The following is a 23,668-nucleotide window of genomic DNA, read 5'->3' as shown; positions in this document are numbered from 1 at the left end:
CACTTTTTCATGTTTGCTTTTTTATGTCATTTTTCACTCTGTCAGTTTAAACAAATCCAATGTACCAACTTTTGGTTAAAATTCCTCAGAGCAATGAAAGATATATTCAGATGGTGGAAAATACTTGTGTAAGAGGTGTTTATTGTGGGTTGGGCTGCTGCACACCAACCATCACATACTGCCTGTAATAAGAAACAGTCCATATTCAAAGCATGGTAAACCAAGATTTGGTGAACACTTATTAGATTCATATACCTTGACAGCCAGGTGACCATGTCACAACAGAGTTCTTTTCCAAAGATGCAACAAAACGCTAGCAGTGGACTTGTACTCACAACCTGTTTGAGAGTTTTCCAACATCTTATCTTCAATGTATACTATCAATGAATATATAATATACACTTTCCAAACTTACTTTTACATCGATATTCAGTCTTAATGTTCAGTGGGATGAAAACTCTGCTATAGAAATATTTCATAATCTTTTTGTTTTTGTGGATAAAAATGTTAATGTAGAGTTTTTTTTCTTTTTTCCATGCATGTATCAACATACATGGTGTTTTCATGTAAACATAAGTTCTTGTTCTTTATCATTTTTTTTTAAAGTTGTAGATTATGAAAATATGTATCATTTGAGAAACCATACTAATTGTTCTTTATATTAATTTTACCAACATTATTAATGTTTTACATTAAAATTATTAAATTTGTAAGTTACTGATAGCCTGAATCACTTTTATTATTAATAGCTTGTTAAAGTTTTGGTATAGGACAATTGAAGATCTGATGAGGTGAAAATTCAGTTAGATCTTTATACTTATGACAACTATTGAGAATGGACTTCCTGGAAATGAAAAAATAAGTGTTCTGTTTCGACCCCTCCTCCCCTCCAATCATTCTAAAGGATCATCCTTCTTTGTTTCAGATGCGGCATTTACTACATCACGGTTTCATTCGTTTCTTAATCTACTCTACTAAAGTGATATCGAAAGGTGCTGAAATAACAATACCATTTGATTTTACCCGGGAAGATGGGTGAGTTTAGTCTTTTATCTATTATTTGCTTCAGTCATTATGCTGGGGCACTGCCTTGAAGTGTTTAATCAAACAAATCAACCCCAGTACTTATTCTTTTGCCAAATTGATAGGTTATATTTTTATGAACTTCATTGTGTGTTATTTTGAATGCTTAGTCTATAGTGTTCATGTTACTTAGCATGAAGATTTTCTTTAAACTCTTGATTTCAAGCAATTATTAGGCCATTTTTTAATTTACTAAACAGTTTTTAGTTGAAAATATCTTTTTTATGCTTCATAAATTATTGAGTAAAAATTAATTTAACAAGTAATTTGTAGGAAGTTACTGCTTGATTTTGTTTTTAATCAGTGTCTTACAGTTATGAGTAGACTGACCAATATTTCTATTCCAGTCTTTGTCAAATCTAATAAAAGACATATCTATAATTGTAAACTTCTACTTTGTATTTACTTTTGTTGCAGTATCACATACTTAATGTTTTTTTTTAACTTAAAATACAAATTAAGTATGCAATATTTTCCTCGATTTTTGAACTAAAATTTATTAATTCTCATTTATTTATTTCCAGTGTTCTTCACACGGAATGTGCTTGCTCAAGAATTAATTGTCCTCTCAGTAAACCAAAAACTAAAAAGATTAACATTAATAGGTAAACTTTCATTGACTTGTTATGTTTTTGTGATTGGGAAAATATTTTTCTTCACATTTAATTACTTTGCTTTTTACTTGATATAATTTCAGAAATCGGCGAAAAATAAAAAACAAATCTATTCCTGAAAATATGTTGGATAGTGTATCTGATTCTGCTTGCATTGGAGTGATGCCCAGTATCATCTCTAGTACTATTAATAATGATCCTACTGATGCAGATACTAAAGCAGCTGCTGTTGCTGCTGCAATGGCCGTAGCTGCCGCTGCTGAAGCACAACCTTTGGCTATTCCATTGGAGATGAAGGTAAGGTTGTAAATTTGGTTATTGCATAATGATACCAATTATATAGCTTTGTGTATGTGTAGTCCTGTACATGTGTATACACCTATAGATATTTAAATATGGATAGCACTATGTGCTTAAGGTGTATATGTGTGACCAGTGATATAATAGTTTCATGAATTGTTTCATTTATTAATTATTCTGTCATTTTCTTTTAAAAGTACACTATTCAACTAGATACCATATTTCATATTTGTGTATTTAGCAGTTAGGGAAATCATCTAAAATTTGTTATCTGAATGATGGAAAATTAGATATACAAAAAACTTAAAATGTGTTTTCATACAAAAGTTCATTTGTACAATTGTATTCTAAGGAGTACTGAGAAAATTGAGTGTAGTTGAATGGTTCGCAAGAGTCATGTAAGCAAAGTCGGGATTAGCAATGAGTTTCATGAAGAATCTAATATACATGTCATCACCATTGTCTTAATGTCCACTTTTCCATGCTTGCATGGGTCAGATAGGGTGCATTAAGGAAGATTTTCTAAATCCAGTTGTTCATCCTCTTACCAACCTTCACCTGTTTACAAAGTAATATTCTCCCATAACCAGGCTTGTTTTCAGAGAGGATTGGTAATGAAGGACACTGTTACATAAGTTACACCCATTTACAACTATTGCGCAGTGTCATGACAAGGAGACATGCTTATAACAGGCTTTTTACGTTTCTGTCTACTAGATCCACTCCCAAGGGTTTGTAGTTGCATAGAAAGACTCTGTGCTCATCCTCTTACTATTCAATTATAGCTTTTAGGCAAATAGTGTTAAAGTTCAGAAATAGATTTGCTTGATAATTTTAACATGTTGTTGGCTTTGTTCTCAGTGGACACATTTTCAAGAACAACAGGAACCATTCTAAACTTTGGAGAATAGATTATAAAATTCAAGTTCAAAGACCTGAAAATCAACAAAGTAAAACATTTGATCACCATTTAAAATTAGTAACAGGGGACAAAATAATTATAACATCTGGGAAGTGGCTTTACTTAGTGTATAGTGAGACAATAAAAATTCAAAGTATTGTACTCTGAGCAAGTACTAGGTACATGAAAGTTGCAGTGGGATCTCTTGACAGATTAATAAAGACTTCAGATGTAATAAATGTACAGAAATAGTGGAGAACTTTTGAGATTTTGGTGGGTTAAATTGTGTTGGAGTGACTATAGTGGAAACATAGTTGCTAAACTAACAATGAGGTGTAAAGAAATTTTAGGTTCTGTCTCAAACAAAAAAAAACTGGCAGATACATGACAATACATTAGTGTTGAATCTGCATTTCCTGGAGTAAAATGTGTTGTGTGTGATGCTCACTTGCATGAAAAGTGGAGCACAAATGAACATTAAAGTCATCTTCCAATCTATGCAGGAGAAATAACTATGCTGATATGGACACATGGTATGAATGAATTATGTTCTTGAAGAAAAGATGTTATGAGGTTGATTTGGAATGTATTCATAGTTAAAGAAATGATGAAAGCAGATGATAAGAATAGATAAATGAACTTAACATGTTTAATTGTAAGGCACTTCATTAACTTCCATTTCAAATTGAAATAAAAGTATGGAAAAAATAACTTGAGAAAAAACGTTTTAAATAAAGTGTATCTGATACACTTAATAATATACATAATAAGAAAACCAGTGTCAAAACATTTTTTCTTCTCTTCTCTTTTTACATAGGATATAATAACCGTATTTGTGATATAACATTTTCTAGTAGATCATAACCAAATTTCATTTATATGCTATATAAATTCAACCGAATGTCTTAAACCACTATGCATTCCACATTCTGCTGTTTTGCATTTTTGCCTGGTTCAACAGGTTTTTCAATGCAATATGGCCTTGGTAATAGGATTTACAAATTGAATATTCTAATGTAAATGATTATACCTTGTCATGTTAAGAATATTTTAAGCACACTGCACATCACTTATTACTGTTGTTCATAATAATATGAAATCCTGTATGTAATCTAGCTGTAATGTGTTTGCATCCCTTTTAGTCAAGAGAAATAAAGAAAGCTTCCTTTGTAGTTTTATTAATTCCTCCAAATCTTCCTGAATTAGCAAGGAACTGCTCAGTCATTTATCACGTATATAATTTCACTCTTAACATAACTTCTTATGCTATTCTGCAGTCATGTTTCAAGTTTTTACACAATGCAAATTCATATGAATACTAGTTTCTTCCAGTTTCAGTTACTGCTCTCAAAGCATGTATTCTTTCTGATGAATATTTCTTTTTTGACATTTTTGCAATTTTTATCACCAACATCTGCTACCCCTAGTATTTTGCCTCAATTCACAACCATGTGTATCACATATTAGATTGGAAAACAGCAATCCATTTTTTTTTAAAACTTCTTTTGTAAGGTCTGTCCATAGTTTCCAATTGAATTCTCTATAAATTGTAATTTGATATTTGCAAATACTCTTGTTACAAATCGGCCACTTTAGTCATCAGTAAGCAAGGAAGACCAATGAAAAAATTTGGTTGGGTATTAAGAGATGTAGTCAATAAGCAATAGCAATAACTCTCCGGCAATGATTCTCTTTCATCAACCATTATATAAAACATCACAAAACTATCTCTGAAATACTTAGTAGTGCTAAATCTATCAAACGTCATGATGTTTAAACTAAATTGCCCTTCAGTTCTGTCAAGAGGTTATTTTTCTGTATGGTCACTTTATTACCTACAGATAGCAGGATTCCCTGTCTTAGGGAATATGCCGTTCATATATAAGAAAATTACAAATACAGAATACAACTAAATTACTAAAAAAAACTATTTGCATATAACTAATGTATCTATTTCTTGAGTAACTCTAAATGACATCTCACGGAAATACAGGTTGGAAAAAGCATTGTTCTATATATATAGTCTTTATTTAATTGTATCAAAAGAGCCAACAAAAAAAATTACATGTGATGTAAGGTAATTATGAAAAAGTGCCAAAAAGTGTAATTTATTCTAAATTTTACTTTTTTTTTAATGATTTTTATGAGACATATATTTTTTCTTTTTATTCTAGCCTCCACGCTCTTCCAATGCGAATGTCATCTATAAAACTATCCCTTCTTCTCCCTCTATTCCTACATCTATGGTAAAATTATATCCTTCTTCTCAAACTTCTCAGCCAGCTTCTCGATCCTCGGTTTATACTCATGCTAATACCACAGGTACCTCTTTATCCCCAACTATTTCTTTACCAGTTTCTATTGTTTCTTCTGAACTTTCTATTCAAGCATCTCCAAATAATTGCTCAGTCTCTTCTATTTCTCTTCCTCCAATTCCATCTGCTCCTATGCCACTCACTATGCCAGCTAAATCAGCATGCACTCTTGAGGATTTGGCAGCAGTGGCCACAGCCCCCAATGCTGCTATGGCAGCTATTGCAGTATCTAACAATAGCAATAGTGATGCTCCTATGTTACAATTGCCTCCTCCACCAACCCCAACAGAAGCAGAAGCAGCTGCGGCTGCAGCAGCTGCTGTTGATGCCGCTGTTGCTGCTCCACCACTACCCACCCATGTGGAAGGTGAAATATCTCCAACTATTGATGATAATTTAGAGCCTCCTCGAAAAATGGTAAGTCACTTTTTTACATAAGTAACTGAATACTTTTGTATTATAAATATGGTAGATATAGATAACTTGGAATGTGTTATTGGTTCTCATTAGATAGAAATCTAAATGTTTTTATGAAAATATTACAAAAATCTTTTAACTTACATTGCCATCAAAGAAGGAGACACTTCAGCAAGATAAACAATATATGTGCAAATTCATGGTAACTAGTTTTCTTGAATGTATTGCTATATTTCTGTAAATAGCCAGTATTAGATTTATCATAGTGCATCCTTAGATGCAGGTTATTTTTGTTGAGAATTTTGGCTACTGAAGTCTCTGTCTCAATATACTAGTGATTCAGTTGGAAGCTTTTCAGCCTATCATCATCATTCATAAGATCACGGTAACTGTATTGCCTAAAGGATTCCAAGTAATACCTATGAATGAAGAACTAGAAATAGAAATGTATTAACATTATTATTCAGTTTCATCCTTTTGTTAAAATTTCAAATAATTTTTATATAGACAAGAGAAGAGAGGAAAATGGAAGCAATTGTTAAAGCATTTGAAAAGCTGGAAAAACGAGAAGAAAGAAGAAAAGAAGCATTGGCTAGACTTGAAAATGCTCGGAAAAGTCAAGAAGAGAAGAAAAGAGTATGTTGGAATTGCATTTAGCTTTTGTTGTTCATAGAATATCTACAGTGTATTTTATTAAATTTTCAAGAGATTTAAAAGAAGCGTACTAGTTTTTAAGATCCTAGTTCCAGTAATAGTGATGAAGCACCACTTCAATATTTTGCATTTGCATTTTAGTACTATTTAACCCTTTCAATACCAAGGTGGTCATAACTGACTGAGAACGTTACCAATTCACCTGAAGACAGCTAGATAGTCTTATTTAAATGAGAATTTCAGTGCAGACCGCATTAGTACATTCGCAGAAACATTGATTTCACTGTGTAAACAATTGAGTTACATTGTCCAACATTATTTTACAAATCTGACTGTTGTGAAATTTTGGAAATTTTTTTTTCCCATATTTTAATTGTAATGTTTCACTATGGATAAATTTATCTGGAAGATGTGTGACAAATCTTGTTTAATTTGTATCATGAATCATTAGTGTGTGTTTCTGTATGCAAGTGAGTTTATTTAATTTAGTTGATGGCATGTTGTTTCCTAGATTTCTTCAATGACAGATTCCAGTATTTCATTCTATTTTTCCTTAATAGTACACCTGTCTTATGTACAAATAAAACCAATAAATGGCAAATGATTACATTTTAGCAATTCATCTAAACATGAAATTAGCCCTCTTTAGTATTTTTGTTTTACATTTACAGGAGTCACCGGAGGATGAGGAAAAAGTAGAATTAAAAGATACTAAACCTGATATTTCTACACTATCTAAACCCCCAAGTACAAAGTAAGCTTCGTATAAAGTAGACTCTTCAATTTTAATTTGTTACATTTACTTTTGTTCTTTGTGTAATTTCAATTACTTGTATTTGGATTTGCTGTTGCAAAAGTTGTCATATGTTATATTTTCATTTTTTTCAGGAAAAAGAAGAAAGCACATCCTATATCAACAAGAAGGTATTTTTTTTTTTTAAACTTTAATTATATATAAAATGGCATAAATGTATTTGGCATAAAAGATAAAAACATGAATATTTGTATTTTTGTTAACCACTCATTGTTATTACTCCAACTTCAAATTTTTTATTTAGCAGTATTAGTGTCTACATTCTGGGTTTTATATGAAAGTATGAAAATTATCTCTGGATTTTGTCTCTTCTTTAGACGCAGCCGAGTGAACAGTGGCGGCAGTTGTTCTGAAGCAGCATTGTCTCAAGATGAAAATAGCAATATGGGTAGCAATCAAACAACAGCTCTTTCATCTCCACTGGCAGTAGCCCCTTCTCTGGTAGTTACCCTTGCTGGACAAATTTCTAGCCCACAGCCAGTAACTGTGACGGCACCTACTACTGTAACTACTATAACACCAACTACTTCACTTTCATCAAGCCTTTCACAAACTCCTCCAGTTCAACCACCACCACAGTCTGCTCCACAAAATATAAATCAACAAAATGACATTTCAAATACGCCATCAAGTTTCAAGTTCAAAACCAAGAAAGTATGTTATTTTTATGATTTAATTTTATAAAATGAAAATTTGACACCAAATATTTTCCAAACATTTTTGTGTTCCTTTATTCAGTTATGTATTTAAGTAAGAAATTTTAAATAAACTTTTCCAAACATAGATTTTATTATTCATTTATTTATTTTATTTAGATGAGTGAATGGCTAGAAGGCAAAGATACGAAAACAGTATTACCAGCTACCAAAACAGAACCATTGGAGGTCAACATAGAAGAAACTGCATTTGTTACTTGCTTCCATAGTCCACGTAGCTCATTGGAGCATCTTCATCGGAGAATGAGTCACATTTCAGTTTCTGGTAAAATGGACTCAAGTGTTGGATCTGCTAAAAAAGTAAGCAAATGTAATTAATAATGATGGGGTGAAGTTTTTACTAAAATACTGCCTCATGATTTTATTGTACAAGGAGTGTGTGTGTCAACTCAAAGCAAAAGTGATTAAAATAAATAAGTTGAGTTGATTGCTTCAGTATTGATCAAAGTAAAGACAAATCTTACTCAACATCTAACTCTTTATTAGCAGTTCTTGATTTACCTGTAAAATTAATGCTATTTGTTTGGAGAAAATAAAGGTTTTAATTTTCTTGAGTATGTGTGAACATGGGAACCTAAAAATTAAATTGACATTTTTTGTTTTCATTTTTTTAGCGTTGGCTTCGTCAAGCTATGCATGAGACTGGTCCTACTGGCATGGACAGTGGCAAGGACTCCCCTCAACCCATCAATTCTGTAGTCTGTGATGTGGCAAGTCCAAATGCTGTTGCCTCCATGCCAAGTCCTGGAGCTTCTCCTCAAGCAGGTAAAATACCTTTATTCTAATTAACAAAAAATATAAACAAAGCAATAAAATATTTCTGATTTTTACCTGTTTGTTGACAACACAAAAATCAACTTTGTACTGCAGATTTTGTCACTCCACTGAAGAAACGAAGGTTAGCTAGAGAGTCTCTGTCATCAGATCAGCCACTCATGTCTACTCCGTCCACATCCTCACCATCACAGACATCTAACCTCGATGTACCGTCGACATCTGCTCACTCAATAAGCTTTGAAGATTCTGATATTAAGTCAAGTCATCAATTAAAATCACCACCAGAAGATCTGCATTTAGAGGTAATTATTTAAATGTTAACACACATTCCAATAGTTCTATATTTGAAAGATGAGAAATTATGTACATTATTTACATTTGACGGGTATTTCAGGTGTCCTGGGGGAATTTCGAACCTGGGTTCTTATCCTAAGGTATTTTTCCGATATTATTTAGGTCACTACATGGAATCGAACTCGGAATCTTGGGGTTAGTAACCCACGCTCTTAACCACTACGCCATATGGCGTAGTAGTTAAGAGCACTGGCTACTAACACCAAAATTCCGAGATCAATTCCAAGCAGTGACCTCAATAATAATAATATTGGAAAAATACCTTAGGAATTCCCCCAGGACACCTGATGAAGGCTAAAGAGTACATCAGCTGAAACATTGTTAACAACAAGATGAGGACAAATATCTGTCAAATGTAAATAATGTACACATCCCAACATTTATTTACTGGACCAAGTGGTCAATCCATACCAACATGGAAAGGGTATGTAAAACAATGATGTCAAGCATTACATATTTAATTAACATTTTGTAAGTTTCTAAATATAATTACATTATATTTTAACAGTAGAACATTTAAGAATTATTTTTTTCATTGATAATTTTTTTTACTTTACTTTATCGTCTTTCCAGAAATACAAATTGATCTCAGCTGAAGCTAACTATTCTGGAATGGGATCAGAACTCAGGGACTTAATAGAAAGTGATACATGTGAATCCCAACCACCACCTTACAGTGATTCTACTCGAGGAATATCTGACAGTGAAGAGACAAGTGGGCCTGAAGGATTGGAGAGTTTAGCTGCTGCTGCAGAACAATGCAGTGCAGTTGATGTATCATCTTGTAATTCTAGAACAAATCTTTTGTCACAAGTAACAACTCTACAATCAATGACTGCTGATCATGTAAAATCTGAATGTGAAGATGACGAAACACTGGATGCAAGTGAAACTACAGAACATCAAAACCCAGACACTCTTGATAGTGCCAACCATTTTGAACAAAATTCTATAAAAGAAGAAATTGCATGTGAAACAAAAGAGCTTACAAATACTAAACCTCTTTCAGAAAATTCTACATGGACTACATTATTTCATGATTCTTTAAAGGATCATGTTGAAGGAGAAATAAAGCATTCAGAAGCAATGGCATCTAACTCTCTTGCTGTCCAACCTGTTTTCACAAACTTTTCTAATGTATTTAAAAAACAAAAAGAGAATTCATCAGACATTCATCCCTTTGAAATTAAAAAGGAAAAAATTCAAGAGACCTGTGATGATAAAATTTCTAGTATTAATGAGGTAAAATCTTCTGAATACTCACAAAAACATGTACTTGAAAATTCTGTTGATCATGCTGAAACCCCAACATGTGATAGTGGAACAAATATACATTTTTCATTAGAAAAAGAGGTACCCAAGTCCGAATGCAGTGTGCTGCCTGTTCGACGAGACTCTTGTCAATTTTCCCCACAAGCGGGTAAAGATGGCAGAAATCAAGCCAGTGATGTAGTTAGTGTTGGTGAGAGTATAGACTCTAAAATCAGAGAAACTCACCACCAGAACACTTCATGTGCAACACACCTACAATCTGATTTGTGTACTAGTGTTAGAATATCTGTTACAGAAAAAGAAAATTCTATTCGCAATGAAGTGGAAATGGATACTTCTACAAATGTTGCCAATTATGGACAACTTCCAGCACCAGTAGAGATAGATACATTAATAAATACTGTACTACCTACTGTTCCTGCACCCAATTTAATTCTAGAATCCTCTCTACCTACAAAAGCTCCTTCAAAGAAAAAGGTGAGTTTTGGGCAAAACCTATGCAGCCATTAGCCCTTTATTTTTTTACAAATTTCTATATAAAATTGTTTAATTGATCATGGTGCTATTTTATCATTAATCACTGTATATGTACCTGGTAAGTAGTGCAACTATAACCCAACATCCCTTATAGCATACACTTCCATTGCAGCTGACAGCCAAATTTAAATTTGGTATTCCTCAGGGATTCAAATATATTTCTGATATCTCATTTTCTGTGTATTTGTCTCATGAAATACACATCTTGTTACTTTGTGTTTTTACTTGTAATTATAAAATCAATTATCAGTTGTGATATGTTCCAAGAAGAGGAAATAGAATTATACCAATGACATTTAATATTGTAGTTTTGATGAAAACATTAAAGATGGATCCTGTCTGTTAAGTGGGATACTTTATTTCTTGGTCATTAAACTAAGAGCAACAATGTTTTAGGGTATTTTTTTCATCCTTAGTCTCAAGTTATTAATATGATTTTGTTCAACCTACATTTCAAATATAGTAGATCAGAATGAAAGGTAGATAGCATTTTTCAAAATGCTATCAACCAGTCCCTGAAGTATTAAAGTTTAAGAATTAAACATGCTGACAATTGCCCCTTCGTCGTAAGATGCTGTTGTTGTCCTAGCTTTTGATAGCACCCACTGTGCATGCATAATGTTTCAACATACAAATGGATTAAGACTGCTCAATCTGTTCCTGTATATTAGTTGTAAGCTGTTGGTTTTTTTATATATTTTGATTAATCAAATAAATTATTTGGATAAGTGGATTTTGAGAGAGAGAGAGAGAGAGTGAGTGTGTGTGTGTTTGTGCGTAAGTACATATTGTTTGAGCAGCAGACAAAATACTTGGTTGTATTTGTTCAAGCTCTTTTAATTCCAAGTTCAACATTGCTTTTTCATCCCTCCAGATTTGATGAAGTACCTGTTAAGTACTGAGGTCAATTTTATCAACTAACTTCCTCTCGTGAATTTCAGGTTGTGCGCCTCTCTTAGAAACAATTATTTAATAAAATGTAAAATATTTCCCTCTAATTATTTAATATTTCAGTTTATTTTACATATTTTCTGTATCTTAGACAAATTTTTTTTCACAATATGTTTATTTTCTAACTTGTCCAATATTCTATGCTTCTTGACATAAGTTTTTTTTAATACATTTTTTTGATCTTTTTAATACCAACCCACTAGAGAACACCTCCAGTTCTGATTTTAAATTGTTCATATTTAAATTAAAAACCTTACATCATTTTTAAAAATCTTTCCATTAAATTACTTTCCAAACTATTTTAATAATTAAAAATTTAATTATTTTATGAAATTCTTCCAAATTCTTGACAAATTTTGAAAATTAAAAACAATATCTATACTTCAATAGAGATGTGGTGATGAAATGGTTAAGTGAAAATAAGCATTCAGATATAATTGCATATGTGTTATGAAATCCATTGTTCTCAGTTGCTATGCTGTTTTACTCATATTTCATTCATTCCGATATTTCTGGAGTTAATATTTGTCAAAATACAGTAAAATTGATCTAAATGTATAATGAAAGTCGTTTGACCACCTCTGAAGTATAAAAAGTACTAATACTTTCTTCATCAAAATTATTTAGCTTATCCAAGTCTCTTTTGACTCTCTTGTTATACAAATAAATGGTCCCTGTGAGATTAAAGATTGCAGCACTATTTCAGAAACCTTTCAGTGCAGTTTGTTACAAGGACATAACTCCTAATTTATATTTTGATAGCTTCAACATCATTTGAAACTAACATCAACAGAGTTTATACCTTTCTGCTATTATATGGATATCTTGCTCAGATCAAAATCCCTAATTCAGACATCCTTTGAAAATCTGTTTTTATCCCTGCAACATCTTTTAGTCAAAAGACTTTCACTCCTTTACATTGATCAATCCAGGGGTGCAATCTTTATACTTTATATCTTCAGTTGCCTAAAGAATTGAAACCCTATTTTTTATCTTGCATAAAAATTGTAGCCATCAACTATTCCTAAATTATATTTATTAGTGCAATAAAACTTTTTAATTTGAGCTAAAAATCCACATTTTCCCAATAATTGGGATAGTGAATACTTTTTAAGCTACAATTGACATATCAAGTTGTGAGGGTTTCAAAAAATGCTGCACAGATACATTGAGAAACCCAAGTGGAATGATATCTCCATGAACACTGTATAACTTAGCCAACACTGTTATTTATATTTCAGTTTGGGTTTTTTTTGTTGTTGTTGTTTTTTTTTATTCAGTATTTTTTATATGTATATACTAAATGTACAAATGAGAATTTGTATTTTCTTTCAAAACCAAACTGATTGTAGTTCAGAATAACATCTAACTCCTAAACTGTGTGGATCAGAAAATTAGCACTTGTTTGAAGCTTGTTACATTTCGGTTTTTACTTAGCTAAAAGAATTCACTGTAAAGGAAATAACAACTGGAGTTTTTAAGTGAGTTGACAGTGGCTAATTAAGTTAAGACTTTACAAAAACCTGCTACACATTGCCAATAAAACAAGCTTTCTATTGAAAGGCACTTTTTCTAAATATTTCTACAAATATAATAGTCAGGAGACTTAACATGTTGCTTCGGTTTACACCATCACCTGGCCTCCAGAAACCTTTAGTAGAATATATTGTTGCAAGCATTCAGGTTTCCTGTCTTAGAATTTCCTCCGACATGCTTTAAAGTCCCTATAAAGTATCATAAGCATTGCCCTTCTCAGTCCCAGCAGACCTGACTGTGTAGTGAAGTATGCTTTTTGAGTTCAGTCTCACTGCATGGCACCTTATGCCTGTAAGTTCCAGGCCAATCAATGGCTCATTAGTAAATCCCATAGAAGGAAATGTGTGACTGAATTTTTGTATTCAGTATGTTGCATGAAAAAGCACTTAGCTACAAGCACTGAAATTTGTTGTCATTCTCATTGCTGGCTCTGCACATTCAAAGATAAGTGGAATAAAATATCCCTTAGTTGAAAACAGGTAAGAATTAGCAACTGGAAGAACATTTGGCTATAAACAATGCTTCAATAATATGTACTCATGTAACCTATTCTTGAATGGAAAAATGGGCATAAAATGAACAAACAAATCCAAGGAATTAAGCAGTCTTCTCTGATGCTATTCCAACTAACTTTTTCTCAAAGAATGAAATGAGCCATTTATTGTGCACATTTGTTTACTGAACTTTCACTTTTCATCTTATTTGCATTCTCATACACCATTTATTATAAAGAGAAGATACAATTTTCTTATCATCCAACCTTTGAAAGACCTATAAGTTGTCAGCTGCAAGGTAGAATTATCTGCTCTCAGCAACAAATTAACTTGTGGTCTCAAAACGATAAGTTGTTTGTGGTTCAACAAGTGTTCTGGTAAATGTAACTAATGCATTGCCTCTTATTCTAAAGATAGAAATCCATATCTTGCCAAGAAGTATTCTGTAGAAAGTTTGTGAATATTCAAAGAACCAAATAGGGTGAGGATCATATAAATCAGAACTCTTTGAATAAAGTAATTATGGAAGTAAAGATGGTTTTCTTAGTGTCTGTCTTTCTATATCTGAATGACAGAAAAATGTAGTACTTGACCGAGTTATATAAAGGATGACACTTTGTTGTTAAGTAGAGGAAATAAACTCATGTCTCGTAAGTGGTAGCTATGCAAAAATAGAATAAGTCTAATTTATGTTCAGTTTGTCAAGATCTTTAATTTAGCAGAAGTAGACGTAGTAATTATAATTGTATTTGCTCAAGTCTACATAAATGTTACGGACTAAGTGCAGTGCAGGCATGGCATTGTGGTTGGTAAGTTTACTTCCTAACCATATGGTTTCAGGTTCAGCCCCACTGCATGGCACCTTGGGTAGCTGACCAAAGCTTTGTGAGTGGATTTGGTGAAAGAAATCTGTGTGGTGTGTGTATACATGGATTCATATTTCATTTCATCTTGTATGTTTGCTGATTATAAACAAAAGGTGCATTCAAAGTGTCATTTGTTTTCATTTCTCTGTATAATCATGTTTGTGTTATGTTGTTCGATATTATCTTGGTTAGAAATGAGTTGTTGAGGGTTGTCAGAAAAAGCAGCCACCTGTAAAAAAATTTCTGCTCCGATTTAGTTTCGTCTGACCCATGCAAGCATGGGAAAGTAGACAATAAAATGATGATAATGATGACACGTATAGATCAGCCACTAACACAATAAATATACATAGTCCCTTGTTCTTGAAAATTTTTTAAACATATCTTGAATAGTGTGTACTCATCATCATTTAATGTTCATTTTCCATGTTAGCATAGTTAGTTTGAAAGGATCCAACAAGCCAGAGGACTGCATTAAACTCCAATGTCTGTTATGCCATAATTTCCTTGACTGGATGCCCTTCTTAATACTGACCACTTTATAGGATGCTTTTTTTTTCTATGGTACCAACATTTTTGAGGTTGCCAAGTAACTCAAGACAACAAATTGTTGGAGTAGAGAAAGTGGCTTAATGCCAGGTGTTGAGAGGGTAAAATATGATAGAGGGACAAGCATACATGTCTTGATATATAGGAGATACATGGCTACCTTGCATTATATAAGAGTGGGTGCAGATAGCTGGAGAGAAGGTAGTGGTGGCCAGATATCAGAACATATTCTCAAGATACAAAATGAGAGAATATGGACCAAGAATCAGGAAGTGTGAAAGGAGAGTGACAGGTTAGAGATGGAGGAGTAGTTGGTGGTAAATATTGTATGGTGTGGTGAGGGTGAAAGAAATGGTAGTACAGGATGGGTGGAGATCAGAAAATAGAGTTGAAGTGCAATATGTGTGTATGGGGGGGTGAGATATGTACAGTGTCAGCAGTACATGGGAGTGGTTATAGTGAATGGAGATGAAGGTGGAGAGAGGCCAGCAGTGGTAGATATGAGAGAATGATGGGTGATAGCAGTTAAGAGAGAGTATGGTAGCTCTAAGATGTAGCGTCAAGGAGAGGAAGTGATGGGTGATCAGTAAAAATAAAGTAGGAAGGAATAATATTGAGAATGAGGGATGGGTCTAAGGATATGCAGATTAGATGACTGCTCAAAAAGAGATGAAATATGTGCATAACCTACTCATGAATGCTGCAGCTGAGTAATGCCATAGTTAGAAGAGTGGGGGTAGATGGGTGTTAGGAAGACAAAAGGCTTGATAGCAACAGATTGGGTGTAGGGTGAGATAGATGGGTTTTCTCAAGTACAGAATATCCCTAATCACCTGTTTGGAGCCAACATTACATTTGATTCCTCTTATTTGCACTCACACACTGATGTTGCACATCCAACAGAACATACTGGCTCCATCCCTTTCTAGTCTTTGCCTTTAGGACAAGCATCATACAATCTGCCTTCCATTCAGAGAGCTATTACCAATAAAGGTAATAGCTCTCTGAACTCCGACCAAATCTATTCTAGTGGACTATACTTTCAGAACATCCTCCTTCACTAATATAGTCACCTAAGTAACAGAAATTATCTACTACTTCTGAATTTCCTGGATATTTGAAAAAATCTATTTTCCATGTGCCTTTAGTGTTTATTGCTTGTGCACATTTACATACAAAGGTTACTTTCTTGTGATTCCAATGCACCTCATGTGCCTAAGCTTGCACTGGGTACACTATATGGAATTCCTGCCAGCAACTTTCCTACATATGAATCAAGGCTATTTATCTGACAGGAGTCATGTCCTATCTATTTCCTGCTGGATAGGACTGAAGTTTGTAATTCTGTCGTGTATAACTCATTCCTGTACAACCTAGTTAACTGTTGGGTGACTAGGTCAAATCTTCTACCAGATCTTTTAAGTATCTCAGCAATGATTTCTATTGAGCCAGAAGCTTTCTCCTGCCTTCATATTCATAATTGCTATATCTATCATACTCTTGTTGACTAGTATAATTGGTCCATATCACGCATTTTCCAAATTGTTGCAATGGTAGGTAACCTTCTTCAAGTGTTGTAGGCAGCATTTTTAGCAGCTGCACATGAACTACTTGAGTTGTAAAGGATGTTCAGAGATATACCATAAAGAATGGTATCAGTCGTCTGCTTAACTGGCTCGTGTGGATACAGAGCAAAGTACAAGAGCTTAGAATAATAATTATTATTTCTCTTATAAACACAATACCATATATTTGAAGAGAAGGAACAGCTGATTAAATTTCCCCAGTTCTTATTTAACCCAGAGGCTTGGAAAAGCGCTTCGCCTACTTTTACCCACAATTAAAGGGGTGTAACTATATACCTTGTCCAATTTTTGATAGGAAATGGAATTATTTGTAAACATTAAAGCGGCAAAATCGTTAGTGGATCTAGCAAAATCTGACTTTTTACATTCTAAGTTCAAATTTTGCCGAGGTCGACTTTGTCTTTAATCCTTTCGGAATCTATAAAATAAGTACCAGTTAAACCCTGGGGTCGACGTGATCGACTGACGTCCTCTCTAAAATTGTTGACCATGTGCCAACATTTGAAACAATTATTTGTAAACACACGAATACCGAGTAATAGGTAATTTTCTCTGCCATAAGCAGTATTGCAGGCTTTATCTTTCAGCAAAACTAAATGGATCACTGATTAAAAGAGAAAGGAGTGAAACTTTTTGTATTCAATTGTTTTTTCCACAATGCCCACATTAAAATATTAAATCAAATTATTACCTTGTAGGGGCTTTTTTTTAAATGACCAGGGTATAAATGGAATACGTTTTTCAGAGAATCATTTCGCATTCCTCAGGGTACTACGCCAATTTATATTCATTTATACCTACGCTTAACATTTTGTTGTTTTCATATTCGTTATTTTTCATTGCTGTTTATAATATAAAAGTGATTGAAAATCCTTTTTTCCAGGAACACGATAAAATCTGTTTCGTGTTTATTGCTTGTGCACATATACATACATGTTGTTTCTAAATACAATATGCATTACTAACAAAATATCGAAACCCATTATTACCAATTTAATATTGAACATTTCCAACATTCATTCTTCGTTCATCAAGTTGTTTTGGTTTTGATGCGTTATAAAATTCAATATTCTCTCAACATACCGAACAACAAGAATGTGCGTGCGGGCATGCATGTATACACACATATACATACATACACATTAATTTAGTGTGGATGCAAATGCGGTAGTGACGGACTATATGTAATCTGAACCTTTCCCCACCCCTTATTTATTAATTTTTTTTTACGGAATCCCACGTTTTAGGCTATGTAGATTCCGATTCTGAAAAAAAAAATTGTTTGAACGAAGAATGAATGTTGGAAATGTTCAATATTAAATTGGTAATAATGGGTTTCGATATTTTGTTAGTAATGCATATTGTATTTAGAAACAACATGTATGTATATGTGCACAAGCAATAAACAACCAAATCTCACAAAACTAGTGTTAGGGTTAGGGTTAGGGTTTGATTTTGAAATTGAGATTTTTGAAAAAAAAATTTCAGAATCGGAATCTCCATAGCCTAAAACGTAGGATTCCGTAAAAAAAAAAAATAATAATAAGTGGGGAAAGGTTCAGATTACATATAGTCCATCTGGACCGCAAACGCAAATGACATACTGTACAATTAAATTTATAAAACAATACATATTTGCTTGTAAGGTAAAAATAGAGACGCCCAGAGTTATTTGGAGGACACGAGAAATAAATACCAAAACGATAGCTAAGAAATTTACTTACATTTACTAAAGGTGAGGTAAAAAGGCACTTAGATTAATTTCCCGGTCACAGAAATTCGATAATGTACAACTGAATCTCAAGTACCACATATTGTTTTGAATTTTCTTGTCATGCGATTCCATAAATATTTAATATTGTGTGTGTGAATCCCGACATCATTCTGTCTGTGTATGAAGCTGTGGTATTTAAGAGCATTCGGTATTTCGCGTAACCTTTACTGTTTTTCTACACTCCTCGCATTTACCGTTTGGGAGTGCCAGAGAAAATGCCTACAGTAATTTAGTTCTTTACTTTTCTTTATTCCGGTGTCGATAAAATAATTACCAGTCAAGTACTGAGGTTGAATTAATATTCATTTAAGCACCCTAGGGCGGAGGTAAACAACATGGGCCGCATCTGCTTTCGCGTTTTGGGGGGGAGGGGGTTTCTTCCTATAGAAACCCACCTTTTTGACTGCAGGGATTCCGAATCTGCAAAAACAAAATCGGCAGTTTCAAAATTGTGGGATTAAAATTTTGAAATGCCGATTTTTTTGCAGACTCGTAATCTCCGCAGTCGAAAAAGTGGGTTTCTGTAGAAAAGGACCGAAAAGGGGTGCGGTCCATGTCCAGCCCGCACTGCTTACATGAGTTAGTGAATGAAGGAAAGGCTGGTCTTTTTAACCAGCCTGGGGGTGTTGACAAGTGTGTAGAAAACGAATATGAGAAAAAATGCGCGCTGACTGCCTTAGGGGTGGGGAGGGGACTTTCGGAAAATTCACAAGATCCGGTTTTCCCGTCATAAATTCGGGTAAAATGGATATTGATTTTTTATTTTTTATTTTTTTACGGAATCCCACGTTTTTGGTTATGGAGGATCCGATTATGAAAAATCTTTTTCAAAAATCGCATTTTCAAAATTTCAATTCTCTTTCTCTCTCTCTCCTTTCATTTTTCACTTTTTCCGGGGTTTTTTTTTTTTTCTCTCTCTCTCGAAATACATAGAAAAATACGAAGATTACGATTCTGAAAGACATTTGTCCGTAAAATTAAAAAAAAAAAAAAGTATATACCCTCTGGCCTTCAAGCCGGCTATCCACATGCTAGAAATAACAGCCAAACCTCACTAAACTGCGATTACATAATGAAATTTCGAAAATGTGATTTTTGAAAAATTGTTTTTCAGAATCGGATCTTCCATAACCTCCGTAAAAAAAAATCAATATATATCCATTTTACCAGAATTTATGACAGAAAAATCGGATCTTGTGACTTTTCCGAAAGTCCCCTCCTCACCCCCAGGGTCGTCAGCGCGCATTTTCTTTCTTTTTTTATATTTGTTTTCCACACACTTGTTAACACCCACCAGGCTGGTTAATCTTTTTTTTTTTTCCCCCGGGTGAGGATCTTTATATTGACCTTTTTTTTTTTTTTTTTTTTGAAAGCTTTAAAATATGAATAGGCACAAAGCATTTATTGGTGAAAGGAAAAGTGCACGGAGTTAGGAAACAAAAATATAAAAAGTGTTTTCAGAATCATAATTTCCGTTAAGAATATTAAAAATAAAAAATAAAAATAGTGGGGATCTACCCAATTCCATGCCCTTTTTCTTTCTCTTTGTTCTTGTATAGCTCAAACTCAGTCTCGATCCAGCAGATCCGTGGTTTTTGTTTTCTGCTCAAAGATTAGTGTATGTAGAAAGGGTGGGAGGGTTAAGACTTCTACTTCCAGCAAGTCGGGCGACTATATAGGAAAAAAACTTTGTTGGAAAATGAAAATTTATCTTCACATATTTTTCTAGGTAATACCTACTATGAAAAATAATCAGTCATACCATTTGTTTTTGCATTCACACATTTCTTTTAAATATAAACAAACGTTAGTACTGAACTAGATCACAAATTTTGCAGTAGCTGATACGTTCACTTGACCTTTTCCATATGTAGATATGCACGTGTTTGGTTAATGACATGCAGTATAAAAACAGGGTTACTGACATAACGGTTATTGCCGCACAGCTGTTATATTTCTCAGCTAACATTCTCATATTTCTTTGCAGATTTTTGTCCAAATTTTGATCGCTTATGATATCAGTTATGTCCCTTGTTCTCCTTATTTCTCCATGTAACTTTTCGGTCGTCGTTACCAACGGCGATCACGTGTATTTTTTCTGATTGTTACGGGGATGGGGTTGAAGTTTACACAAACGCTTGACAATCATTATTCAATCAATATACATACATTATATATATATATATATATATATATATATATATATATATATATATATAATGTGTGTGTTTATTAAAACAACAATACCCTAAGAACTACCCCACAATTTTAGGGTAGTTCTCAAAAAAGACAAATCTATGCATTGTCTTCAGACACTTTTGGAAATGAACTATAAAGTTGTACATTTTCAGTTTTCGTGAAACTTCAGAAAACATTCCCCTGTGTCTTAAGGAAGATGGTGAAAATAATTACATCATGTCATTTTCAACGATTGATTCGCGTGTGGTGGTGGTTAGAAGCCAGAATGAAAAACAAAAACAATCTATTTTCCTATAGACACAGAATTCCTTTAAAAAGAAATAAATTGCCTCTTACGTTACCTGGTTTCTGTCATTCTAGTTGTAATTGATGAGTTCCCTTAAGTATCCATTTATGTACTGCTTCGATCACGTTGTTCCGCCCGAGGTCAGGGTAACCAAAGGTATTCCAATCATGATCACATCGTCTTTGAATCCGTCATAATGTATTTTAAACTACGTTATCCAATAAGTCCTTTTCTTAAGACGTTAATATGTGATTTGAGAGGGAGATCTGCATCTGGTAGCTCGAGCGACTACGTAGAGTACCGCTGGCACGCTATCGCGTTATTGGAGTTTGTGGTAGGTATTTTTCAGCCACGTGTTGTTATCTCTCCCTCTTTCTCTCTGTCTGTCTCTCTCTCTAAGTCTCTCACGCACACGCTCAGTAATAATAGAATACAAAATTACCTATAATGATGTCTCGATAAAAATTGTATTTATGAGTATACAAATAAAATTTACCTTTAGAAATTCTTCATTTTCGGAACAAAGTATTTGACTGAAACTTTTTTCATACAGTAAACCAACTTAGTTATTTTACTTTTGTAAAGCATCGGATTGTTTGGGGGAAATATTTTATAGAAATCAGCAACTGGTATAAAATTCCCATTAAATTGCGGTAATTCTTCGTTAAATTGCATTTAACCTCACAATTTCCTTTCCTTCTCCCATCTCATCACTCTCTACCAATGATACGTGTAACAGGATGTTTGTTAGATGGCTCAGTGCAGATGGAATATATTTTTGTTAGAAATCCTTGCGCACGCGGCATAACTACAAATGTATATACTCCACCAACTTTGTTACTTTGTAATTTCCAGAAAAATTGATACTTTTTAATGAAACTTTCAACAAATAATCACTTAGATCCTGTTGATTGAGTGTATTTAAAGATTTATTTGGGGAAAAGAATTCCGAGAGTTTGGGGAGAGGAGTTTCGGAAAATTCACACGACCCTTTCCCCCCTCATAACTTTCAGGAAAATGGATATTTTTTAATGGAATTTTATACAAATATCTTTCAAACGCTGTAGATTACGATTACAAAGACATTTGTAGGCAAAATATTTTGAAAGTGGAGGGCTGAGGGAAGACTTTCTGGCAAACGAAATTTCGGATCAGACGACCCACATAAGTTGGAATTTCTCCGTTTTGACGGGGATTTTTTTCCCTTTTTGTTTTTCAGCACAGTCTTCGGAATGATGGGAAGCATCTTTTTACGAAAAAAGAAAAAAATTTTGATCTTTTTTTCTTTTTTTCTTCTCTCACTCACCGCCCCAGTCCGGACCGATTTGGGCCTTCCCCCTCTACTACGCACTTAAAAAACATGGGAGAAACCTTTTCGGTTAAAAAAAAAATTAATCTTTTCAGGGAGATTTGACTGTTGTTTCTAGCACATCGCAAAACCGCCCTCATTTTTTTTCTCACTCAAATATGCAATGATTTTATTTAGCTCCACTCACTGCCACCGATTGTTTCTGTTTATATAATTCTAAAATATTGGAGAGCCTGAGATTATTGCTGGGATTTACCCAGTGATGTTAATAAGTGATGTAAAAGATGATTTATTTTGAAAGCATAATTTTCTGTTAGAAAATGTTGTTTTTTTCTTTCTTACACACACATACACGGCTTCGCATGAAAACATCAGATGTAAGAGTAAGAAAGAAACGAGGAGGGAGGTCTTTGGATGTGCTAGAAACGACAGCCAGATCTCCCTTAAATCACACATTTTCCTCTGAAATTATTAAATTTCTTTTTAACCAAAAATGTCTCACGGATTTTAAGTGTATAGTGAAAAAAAAAATTGGCGAAAATCGGTCTGGATTGAAGTGGTAGGGGTGGGGGAAAAAAATCAAATTTTCAAATATTTTTTTCATGAAATGATGCCTCCCATCATTTTGAAGACTGCTGTAAAAACAATTGGGAAACAGAAATTCCTACTTGGGCCGTCTGATCTGAAACTCAGCCCCCTTCCAAAAAAAATTTTTGCCAAACAAATTTATTTGTAATCATAATCTGCACCGTTTGAAAGGTATTTGTATAAAATTTCATCAAAAAATACCCATTTTCCTGAAAGTTTTGAAGGGGAAAATGTCAAGTTGTCTGAATTTTCCGAAGTCCCTCTACCCAATCCCTCAGAAAATTTTTTTCTAACAAATATTTACATACACTCAATCTATAGGATCTAAGCAATTATTTGTTCAAGTTTCATTAAAGTGTATCCATTTTTCTGGAAGTTGTGAGGCAACAAAGTCATCTATAGCTATGCCACACATGCTGTATCTGTAGAATTTCTTCAGAGCATTTATTTTGCTCACCTATTTTAAACATTTCAAGTTAATTTCAGCTAGAATGTTATTTGAAGTTGTGTGGCCCAACAATTTTTTTTTTTCTAAACTAGAACTGTTTGTATTTTGTAAATATTTCAATATTGTTTTCTTATATCTGAGATGATTATTTTGAATATGGTGTCAAAACATTTTCTTAAGAAAATGCTATTTCCACAACCCCTTCAGTGATTTTAACACGTTTAAAGAAAATTATTTCTCTTTGCCTTTCATGAATTTTTCAGCTACGAAAGCAACTGTTGATGAGGGAATTTTTATGTGGTTGTTCATTTTGCTAGAAATAGCAACC

At 33.4% G+C, this 23,668-nt stretch overlaps 1 protein-coding gene and 1 long non-coding RNA gene across 7 annotated transcripts in view; one reads left to right on the top strand and one right to left on the bottom strand.

Annotated features, from left to right (window-relative positions):
* LOC106873279 (uncharacterized) overlaps positions 1-23,668 on the top strand; it is a 74,313-nt gene that overhangs the window by 39,973 nt on the left and 10,672 nt on the right. For all 6 annotated transcript variants that reach the window (XM_089358995.1, XM_089358898.1, XM_014920575.3 and 3 more), the window contains 12 exons: positions 926-1,035; positions 1,608-1,688; positions 1,781-1,994; positions 5,073-5,630; positions 6,138-6,266; positions 6,956-7,038; positions 7,173-7,208; positions 7,416-7,752; positions 7,914-8,114; positions 8,429-8,579; positions 8,685-8,893; positions 9,519-10,694. In XM_089358995.1, coding sequence (XP_089215121.1) covers positions 926-1,035; positions 1,608-1,688; positions 1,781-1,994; positions 5,073-5,630; positions 6,138-6,266; positions 6,956-7,038; positions 7,173-7,208; positions 7,416-7,752; positions 7,914-8,114; positions 8,429-8,579; positions 8,685-8,893; positions 9,519-10,694 — 3,285 coding nt within the window. The remainder of the gene's footprint in view (positions 1-925; positions 1,036-1,607; positions 1,689-1,780; positions 1,995-5,072; positions 5,631-6,137; positions 6,267-6,955; positions 7,039-7,172; positions 7,209-7,415; positions 7,753-7,913; positions 8,115-8,428; positions 8,580-8,684; positions 8,894-9,518; positions 10,695-23,668) is intronic.
* Positions 7,758-21,720, bottom strand: LOC128247350 (uncharacterized). The gene is made up of 3 exons (XR_016243715.1): positions 21,051-21,720; positions 8,646-8,881; positions 7,758-8,103 (listed from the first exon to the last, which is right to left on the bottom strand). It is a non-coding gene; the product is annotated as an uncharacterized LOC128247350 (long non-coding RNA).

The sequence above is a fragment of the Octopus bimaculoides genome, chromosome 1 (assembly GCF_046866305.1).
Source record: "Octopus bimaculoides isolate indiv1 chromosome 1, ASM4686630v1, whole genome shotgun sequence".
Taxonomy (NCBI): Eukaryota; Metazoa; Mollusca; class Cephalopoda; order Octopoda; family Octopodidae; genus Octopus; species Octopus bimaculoides.
Note: the sequence above shows the minus strand (reverse complement) of the source record. Positions and strands in the feature narration are given on the sequence as shown.